At 34.8% G+C, this 10,089-nt stretch overlaps 1 protein-coding gene across 1 annotated transcript; it reads right to left on the bottom strand.

The window, feature by feature from the left end:
* Positions 1-509: 509 nt before the first annotated feature.
* Positions 510-10,002, bottom strand: LOC117099982 (cadherin-related tumor suppressor-like). Its single transcript, XM_033239508.1, has 14 exons — positions 9,802-10,002; positions 9,530-9,684; positions 9,135-9,264; positions 8,899-8,988; positions 8,699-8,791; positions 8,382-8,471; positions 7,439-7,591; positions 7,038-7,299; positions 6,540-6,709; positions 4,927-6,426; positions 4,578-4,676; positions 3,701-3,840; positions 2,706-2,913; positions 510-1,738 (listed from the first exon to the last, which is right to left on the bottom strand). The coding sequence occupies exons 1-14, from the start codon at positions 9,923-9,925 to the stop codon at positions 1,524-1,526; spliced, it is 3,429 nt and encodes a 1,142-aa protein (XP_033095399.1). The 5' UTR covers positions 9,926-10,002; the 3' UTR covers positions 510-1,523.
* Positions 10,003-10,089: the final 87 nt, after the last annotated feature.

The following is a 10,089-nucleotide window of genomic DNA, read 5'->3' as shown; positions in this document are numbered from 1 at the left end:
TAATTATAAAATATAATTGTAAACCCAATTAAGTGTGTGAAATTAATATGCAATGCACGTAACAAATATACTTTGCATGTGTTCATCGGGAAGATTATGAAACAAAATGGACGGTGTGTACCACGTGACTTTCGTAAACCAAGGAGCGGAATGTCGCAACTCTTTATATATATGGCTCTGCGTTATTACCTTGGTTATTACATACCGTAATTTGCACGCAGAAAGAGCGGAGAATAGGATCTTCTTTGATTAATGGCAAGTTACTAAGTCCCTTAGAAGCGGGTGTCCTACAATGGTTGCGTATTTTGTAGAATTGCCTTTGTATTATGGTGCATCGTTTTGTTATGCTCTCAATCAATGGACTACTTAAAGTATACAAATTCAATTTGATCCGCTATGTAACACACATTAGTGTTCAAACTATGTTTATCTGTGTACATAATGTACCGTATTTATTCTGTTATAAACAAAATATTCACAAACAGTAATAATAAACAGTTCAAACTCTGTTAACAAAATGCAGGTACTGTAATTGATAAATTGATAGGATATTTTTGTACAGTCTGAAAACAAACCTTTTTTAAAATTGATTTTAAAGATTTTTTTGATGACTTTCAACTTTTGACATTTGTTACTACCAATATTATTATATTTATGAGATAGTTATTTAAACCGGTCCTGTTTTGAAACCAAACTGTTGCACTTTCCGAAATACCCAAATAATATATTATATTAAAATAAAAGTAATAAATAAAAATAAAATAAATGTAAATAAATAGGCACATTATTATGCCAATCTTTCGTGTGAGAATCCTCAACTCTACATTAATTTAAAGTTTGGAAACCACCACCTATGAATAGAAATACATATAGGCCTATATGCAGAACATTTAACCATTTCATTTAGTTTTTTAAAATATATGATAACTACAACCAAAAATGCACATGATGCAATGCAACTAGTTACATTTTTTTCTTTGAGAATAAAAAAGAATCTCAGCCTCCACCACGATTCGTACCCAGGACCATTCGCTTACACGGTTAACGTCTTACCAACTAAAACCGTAAAGGCATTAGTTGGTTGATTTGATCTGGTAGCACTGAGAGTCCTTCAACTCTCAACGCATCCCCCATGACAAAGTCCGTGTATGCCTATAGTATAATACAAAATCTGAATAGATACAACCCTACTGTATATTATGTAAGGCTGGCTAGATCCTGAATATATAGAATACATTATGTATGCAAAGGTTTTTTATTGCTAATTTTCATTACTCTGGATTATGTGTACTACAAAATTAAAGCTTTTATAATATTAGGCATAAACAATTAGACATCAGATTTTTAATTGTAGTAAAGTTTTACACGTGCACAATTGTTGTGCAAGTTCGCTAATTTTAACGATAAATGACAAATAACCCACTCATTAGATTTGTTATTTTTGCATATATCAGTTAAATACGGAATAGAATCAAAACAGATAAATTGATTTCAAGTTGTGGTTTTTTGTAGGAAAATAATTTTTATTTTAAATATTTATCAATAGGCTTACGCTTATCTTTAATAAAGAAACCCTGAACTTTTACGGCCCTATTCCTCAGATACACTCGCTTAGCCTTCATCTTGGTACAAAAGCATACGCTGAGAGCAACGGAGAACACAAATGCAAGAACAAAGAGAAAACATGCAGCTGGTACAATTACGAACCAGAGGCTTCCTTCACTGTCCAATCCATTTACTGAAAGCGATAGAAAGAAAGTTTGTTACTTAAAAATATAATTTATATATTTATATAGCACAAATTATAAAACAACTTTAAAATCAAATGCGCTTCTGACTGAAAGTTGTAATGTTAGCTTTTAAGGTAAATATTGTAAACGACTGCTTAAGAAATGGTAGAGAGTTGCATAGTGTAAAAGCTGAAAATGTGAAAGATCTGTTGAGAGGGGACCGAAGAGACCGAGAAAGGGTATATTAGGAAAGAGGTCAAGAAGGTTGGATGGTAGAACAAATTTGAGAGCTTTCAAATTTAAAGAGGTGAATTTTGTACTTAATCTGGTCATACATTTTAAGCGAATGAAGATAATAGGTGTAATGTGTGAGCGTTTGTGAAAGTTTGATTCTTGTGACAGTATTTTGTATTCGTTGAAAACTGCTAATGGAATTTTTGGGAAGGCAAAACATGAGATAACTACAGTAGTTTTAGCAAATATAATGAAGGCATATATAATTTGAGTGGTATGGCTCGGGAGATATTCTTTAATAAGTGCAAATTTGAGAGATGTGTTTACTAGATTGATGTTGTTAGTCATGGTGAGATTTTCGTCAAGAATAACTCTAAGATTGTTTACATTAGAGGAAGGATAAATAATGGAGATGTGTTTTTATTGTAGAGATATTTATATTAGAGCTAATGTTATTTGAACAGAAACTAATGAACTGTGATTTGTCACCATTTAAACGGAGCATGTTGATGGATGGGGGCATGAATTTCAGAAATGCAGTTCTAAATGCGCAGCTTAAAAGAGATGGCATCAGATGGATCAAAGTCGAATTATAATTGGATGTTATCAACATAAAGATGGTTATATAAATTATGCCGAGATAAGTATACACTTGCACACTTTGTGTGCAATATACAGTAAGCTAGCAGCCGCATAAAGATGACTAACTCTCCTTAAAAAAATGTATTCGGTTATACTTGCCTTCTCTTACTTGAAGGCTTAGTAAGTCGAATGTAATGTCAGTATCATTTATTGATTTGAGTGCTTGGCTAAATGCTTCCTTTACTTGTTTTTCTCCAGCAGATTTGTCGGTGACAACCAAGCTCATGTCCACAAATATACTTCCTTGTCGAAATCCAGTGATCTTGATGTCCTGCAGTATGTCAGAGATATCGGCGACTTCTTTCATCTTTATCAACAAAAAATGATTAAATAAGTAAAGACAGCACATCTAACATCATTACGTCTGCATTACTAGGCATACCAGGGAAGAGTTGTAATTTCACTGTTCTCTAGGCATACTTATCAAGCAATGGTGGTGTGGCTGCATAAAACGTCTCAAGAGTAGCTTAATTAACAAAGCCAATATTTGTCAAGCCTTGAGCCAACTGCCAGGCCTCTGCTGGCTAACCCCACCACCGTAAATGCAACTGATATCTGGCCTAAGCCTATAACAATATACTACCACTAACACGACACATTTAATGTGTATTAGCGTACAAATAATTATAATTGTTCGGTTGGGATGGGAAAACTAATGTAGAACAGAAGGGAAACATACCATTTTTAAAAACATCAATAGATGGGCACATAATAATATCAAACACTGACACGACAACTTATCTTAAAAAGTTATTGCAGAGGGCAAGAAGAGGATATAATAATTTTATATACCATTACAGCTGGTATCTAAACAACAGAAAATAGTTTAGTAATGCCTTCCGATCCACAGCAAATTATTAAGTATTTTAAAGCTGCATATTTACACCAAATTCGAATTTTCGGATCGGAAAGTCTACCGAACCGATCCGAAAATGGAATCAGTGTGTTATGTGATTTATTTCAGAGTTGACGATTGATACAGTTGAGAAATAAAATTGTTCTTTCTGTAAGTATTTTAATTATGGTTCTTTTTATGGTTTTTTTTTCTGTGATTTTCTTTCATATTGTACATTCACATAAGTATATGAAATTACCATGTTCTTAACAGATGTATATACATCTTTGAATTCTTGGGACGTTGAATCTTCTAACGCTTCTGAGAACTGAGCTTCACCATCACCAAACAGAGAACGTAGTTGATTGAGTCGAATAGATGTTTCGAAACACTGTCCCACTAGAAAGGATAGAAAATTATAATTAATAATTGACAATTACAACAACAGCAGCAGCAGCAGAAATAGAAATTGCAACAACAACAACAATAACAACAATAATAACTAGACGTATTTTTTCTGTTGTTAAAACAGAACATAGGGATTTCCCTCATTGGCATAATGAGAACTGATATTGAAATTAAAATTAAAAACAAAGATGAATAATCTGTAAAAGTAAAATCGTAACAATATCTCAAACAAAATGTACAAAACATACCAGAACAGCCATCAACCTGTCTCTTATACACATCTTTCCACAGTTTACGAGCGAAAATTTTTAATTTTGCGTTTACCTGAGCTACAGGTAATTTGAAACGCTTCGGAAAACGAAATTTGCGTTAACACATAATTTGATTACCTGTTTATAAATATTTTATTTAATGAATGAAATCATATTTTAATATGTGCATCTTTGATATATGGTCGAAAAGCGACTATAGTGCCAGACAGAGAACCCCTGTGCAAAGAAACTGGAAAACGGAATAGAAGAACAAAAACAATGGCTTTTCACTAACGAGGTAATGTATCACCTGATCTTTGAAATAAATATCAAAAAGGCTGTGTATTTATCGAAATTACATAATAACCATAAAAAAAATATCGTGCTTTATAATTACAAGGAGCAAAGGCGAATTATAAATGCACGTACCAGTACTAGATCACATGACCCACGTAATCATTTTGAAAAGTAGCTCACCTTGATCACAAGTGGGACCCCTGTAAGGGCAGACACACGCACACACCCCGACGTAGCATTTGGCACCATTACTGCAATCAGCATCCAATATGCAATCATCTGAAAAATACAAATCTTGTTTAGCCAACCTGTAGCCACATTGAGGTTGAACCAATATTATTGCATTCTTTGAAGCTTTTCATCGAAAGATTCACCTCTAGTTTCTCTGAAAGTGTTGAAATCGGCTCACTTAATATCGGCATACTAGGGTTTTGTTATCAGTTAAAGAGAAATAGTAGCCCTACTTTTAATGGGAAATATCCAAAACCGCAATACAATCAATTTAGTTATTGTTTCAGAACTCTCTTACCTTCCGGCGGTTGTACCATATTCGTTGTGGAAGATTGTTGCTGAGTTGACATCTGGTTATCTGGTTCAGCCCTCGTTCTTATTGATGTCGTAACACTCTCCGAGTTCGTCGTTGTTGAGGCTGATGTTGTACCATCCTCTAGACTCGTCGTTGTTGGAACTGACGTTGTAAGGTCCTCGGGGCTCGTCATTGTTGGAACTGACGTTGTAACGTCCTTAATACTAGTTACTGGGGCTAATGTTGTAGCGTCCACGAGGGTCGTCGTTGTTTGGACTGACGTTGTAGGGACTGACGTTGTAGGGACTGACGTTGTATGGACTAACGTTGTAGGGACTGGCGTTGTAGGGACTGACGTTGTAGGGACTGATGTTGTAGGGACTGACGTTGTAGGGACTGAAGTTGTAGGGACTGAAGTTGTAACATCCTCAGGGCTCGTTGTTGTTGGAACTGATGTTGTAACATCCTCCTGGCTTGTCGTTGTTAGGACTGACGTTGTAACATCCTCAAGGCTCGTTATTGTTGGGACTGAAGTTGTAACGTCTTCAAAAATCGTTGTAGTATGGAGTGATGTAGAAACATCGTCGAGGCTCGTTGTTGTTGGAATCGATGTCGTAACGTCCTCTGCGCTCGTCGTTGTTGGTTGTTCATAATCTTCAGTTGTATGAATGAACTGCGTAGTGACAATGTTTTGGTTATATGGTACGTGTACTGAAAACGCTTTCTCGGTAATACATGGCTGTTCTACGTTATCCGAAGCGATGACCTTGATTACATACTCTCCTGACTGCAAATACCCAGAGACAGTTAGCTCTCCACTGTCAGAATCTAATTCAAATATTGATTTTGAATCGTCGCCCTCAACCTTAATTGATAACGTAACATATCCGTTTTCACCAGTGTCTGAATCTGTTGCTGAAATATTAGTAATAACTGTCCCATTAGTGGTGTTTAGCGGAATAGTTATGTCTGGATATTCTCCTACGAATTCGGGGCAGTTGTCATTAATATTAAGCAATGTGATATTAATAGTAGCATAATCATTCATAGGTGGAAATCCATTGTCCTCAACAACTACTGACAGAGTGATATCAGGATTTTGACTTTCATAATCAAATTCTGCAGCAGTAAATAAATCTCCATTTTCCTGATCTATGGCGAAAAAGATAGATCCTTCAGAAGGAAGAATACGGTACCATACTTCACCATTTTTTCCTGTGTCATTGTCACTTGCATGCACCGTTAAAAGGTATGTTCCAACAGTGATATTTTCAAGTAAAGTGATATTCAACTCTTCATAATCAAACGTCGGTTGATTTCGGTTCTCTTGTGTGATATTCTGGCAGGTCTCTCCTTCAAAACCTACGTAACATTCGCATGTTTCTGGAGCAACACAATCTCCACGTCCATTGCAGTTACCAGTACAAAAGGCACGGTCACATGTTTCACCAGACCAGTAAGAATAGCATTCGCACACGTCAAATGAAGTACATCGTCCATTACCTTTAGAATGTAGAAAAAAAAACTAGTAATTTTTGAAATCCCTGTAAGGCCATTCATGACAGCCAATTTTGAACATGGCAATCCTTAAGACCAATTAATACAGGTTAGCTTACCGGAACAAAATCCGAGATTTTCACATGAGGGAGATGAACAATTAATGCCAGTATAGCCAACATTACACACACAGAGGTCAGGTTCAATGCAATTTCCATGTCCTGAACAATGATTGACAGATTCACAAGAGAAATCTGTACAATTTTCTCCTGAATAACCGGTAAAACACCTGTACAACCAAAAGTTAGACGATATCAGCATTCCTGAGCGGCAGTTAAAGAGGACAGATGGATTTCTAAACATTATGGATGCTGATAGTATTAGTGATGGTAATAATAATGGTTGTGATGATGATATTGATCATGTTCATGACGATAATATGACGACAATGATGATGGTGGTGATGATGATGGTGGTGATGACAATAATAATGATAATGAAAGCATAAAAAATATCATTTTAAAAGAATCTTGCTCACAGGCAAAACGTGTGGATTTTGTTAAGATCCATCACCTATGGTGTAACTATAATAAACTAATGAAATATCTGGAACTTACTCGCAAGAAAATGTTCCATTATTTATAGATGTGTCTTCAATACAAACACCATTACCATTGCAGTTGTCCAGCATAATGCACTGAACGGATTCACTGCAGTTCACTCCTTGATATCCGACGTAACAACTACATTCGTTTGGTCCTGTACATTCGCCCTGGTCGTTACATCGGTTCCGTTCAGAGCAGTCAGGCAATGCACAAGATTTACCAGTCCAACCGTCGTCACATATACAAATGTCAAAACTGATACAAGTGCCATGTCCTAAGTGTAAATCATTATACATAATGATTTACACTTAGGACATGGCACTAAGTGTAAATCATTATACATAACGTTCAAGATGAATAATCTGTAAAAGTGAAATCGTAACAATATCTCAAACAAAATGTACAAAACATACCAGAACAGCCATCAACGTTGTGACAGGACAATGTGTCGCATGTGGCAGACTTCCATTGGTCGTAGCAGTCACAAACATCTACGTCAACGCAGATTCCGTTACCTGAGCAATTGGCGACTCCATGACAAGTTGGAATGACGCTGCAGTCGTCACCTAAACGTTAAAGGTGTAATAATTAGCAAGGTGAATCAATTAATAAATTAATAAATCAATCAATCACTGTGGAATAGAATAAAACACAGATTTGAATTTTGGGGCTTATAGAGATATTTAAAGTAGGTCGCTAGATATTAAGATATCCTATATAATTTTATAATTCCCATCAGCTAATTAAGGACTAATAACTGCATGCTTAATTTTGTTTTGGAAAGAAAGGTACTCAAAGAAGTGTATACCCAGCCTGAAGCTGGTTTGTCCGATTATCAATTAATCAATTGTTTTGATAAAAACAGGAATGACCATTGTTTAAATTCCATATTTTCTATATAATGGATTAATTTGGTGTGAAACACCAAGGATAACCCAAGAAAGTCCAAAGACATATTTAGAGCGTGGTTCTTCGGATGGTTATATAGCAACACCGGGAGACAATTCCTAACTCTTTTCCGAAGAGTGTACTGCGTTCTTTAACGTGCACATGGGCCATAATACACACGAGACAAATGGCTTAAACGTGAACCTAAAACACGTGCGCTTTTTTACTCTTGCGTTTCAGTCCCCCAACAGATACACAAGGAGACCCGGAAATGGAATTGAAAGGGTAACAATAGGAATCCATAGATTTAAGAACTTTTAGTACAGTTAAATGTTCTTGATGGTTCTGCGCATACAAAGTGGCTAAATCAGTCTAGCAAACTGAGGTAAGTTACTCGCTCTCTTACTCGTCAAGTTATAGTTTCACTCCCTTATCTATATGGCAAAAATGTATTTTTTTTTATTTCACCTGTAAATCCTTTGTTACATAAACAGATATTTGTTTCAAGACACATGCCATGTTCCTCATCAGTACAATTATTAACGCCGAAACAAGTGGCTGAAACAGGAAATAAAAGAGTTAAGACTACTTCTTTGAATGACGTAATAACAATACCATATTACTTCTTGGGAATAATAATTATTAATATGATACTCCTACAATTATTTTTACACTGTTCATTATGTGTCTAGAGTAGAAAAACTGTTAGGTTGTCTACACGTTTCAGCGAAATTGACTATTATGATTGTAATTATAAAACGCATTATAGCACTACTTTTTCATACCAAAATCTTCACATGTATCTCCTTCCCAACCTACATTACATCGACAGAAACCGGATACACACTCGCCATTTATGCAATTCGAAATGCATGAACCTAAATACAAGATAATAAAGTTTATCAAAAGATTATAGTAGTGTATGTAGGTATCTAATATAAACATTCTAAATCATAAGATTTTTATCAGTATGGACTTATGTTACCATTTCTACAGTCTTCACCAGACCACCCAGGCAAACATTCACACGTGTTGTTGACACAAGTTCCTCGGCCAGAACACTGGTAGGGACAGCCTGAAAATTAAGGTTTAACAAAGTACCGTAAACTATAAAATCGCTATTATAATTAATAATATCATTTTTACTTTTGCAATAATAATAATAAAAACAAAGATTATTATAATTATAATTACTAATTATCACATATACTTGCAGCGTACCAGTTTGCAAAATTTGCTGAGAGACAAATGATGTATCGTTCGTTACTGCAATATCGTAAACACATGAGTCAATCAGTACCGAGTTTTCCTTTGTGTTTGGTATTGCTTCTAGGCAAACCTCTTTTGCTATCTAAATTGTAATCAATCAAATATAAATTTATAAAATCAACATTTATTTAGAAAAATAGTTTTTAATATTCACTTAAATGAATAGACAAGGACAATTAACCCTTCGATTACATCTCTTCTGATAAATAATGTATAAAAAAAATTCAATGTGCACTATTTTATAATAAAGTTAATTATTATGTTAAGTTTCGTAAATTTAGATAAATAGTAAAATTACAAAATTTCGCAGAAGAAATACACGATGGCCAAAACATGCAATGTATTACCTTCACAATGTCTTGTTGTATATCATTTGTACTGTAGATAGGTTCGTAATTCCTGGTATATGAATCATCCAGCACATCATCCACATGAAAATTAGAAGAATTCCATGACCAAGAATCATATAAACTACCATTAGCATTTGAGCTCTCAATTTTCCCTACAAATGACCGGTTAGAAAATTAAATAATTGACAATTGTAAAGTGTTATCAACATGGTGTTCAACATTTAAGAAAAATAATGATTTTGTCGACAACAATTCAACGTTAATCTTACATGTTTCGACGAAGTCCGTTACATTATTATGATGATAGAGGGCGCCATTCAAACCTTCAAAATCATTGTTCGGATCATCATCCATGAAGCCACAGAGACCCTCCGTTTTTTCGACAAAGCTCATGGTCGGTGTGAGCAATGTGTTCAGGTATAGTCTTCCTATCTTCTCACTAAATTGCACTTCGATTCCAACAGACAAGCCTAATTTGCATTTTGAAAAACCCATTTTGTAAATATTGAATATTGAACATAATTATGACATTGCCAAAATTACATTAAAAATAAAAC

This window comes from Anneissia japonica, unplaced genomic scaffold, assembly GCF_011630105.1.
Source record: "Anneissia japonica isolate Jap-2015-1 unplaced genomic scaffold, ASM1163010v1 scaffold1849_len67513_cov136, whole genome shotgun sequence".
In the NCBI taxonomy this organism is placed as follows: Eukaryota; Metazoa; Echinodermata; class Crinoidea; order Comatulida; family Comatulidae; genus Anneissia; species Anneissia japonica.
This window is presented reverse-complemented; position numbering and strand designations above follow the sequence as displayed.

Bases quoted from the DNA above. Each gene is read 5' to 3' on its own strand.
- LOC117099982 (XM_033239508.1), bottom strand. From the start codon at position 9,925: ATGAGCTTTGTCGAAAAAACGGAGGGTCTCTGTGGCTTCATGGATGAT. The intron at 8,989-9,134 runs GTACGCTGCAAG...CTTAATTTTCAG, and splicing joins TCAGCAAATTTTGCAAACTG to GCTGTCCCTACCAGTGTTCT. The intron at 6,427-6,539 runs GTAAGCTAACCT...TACATTCTAAAG, and splicing joins AAATCTCGGATTTTGTTCCG to GTAATGGACGATGTACTTCA.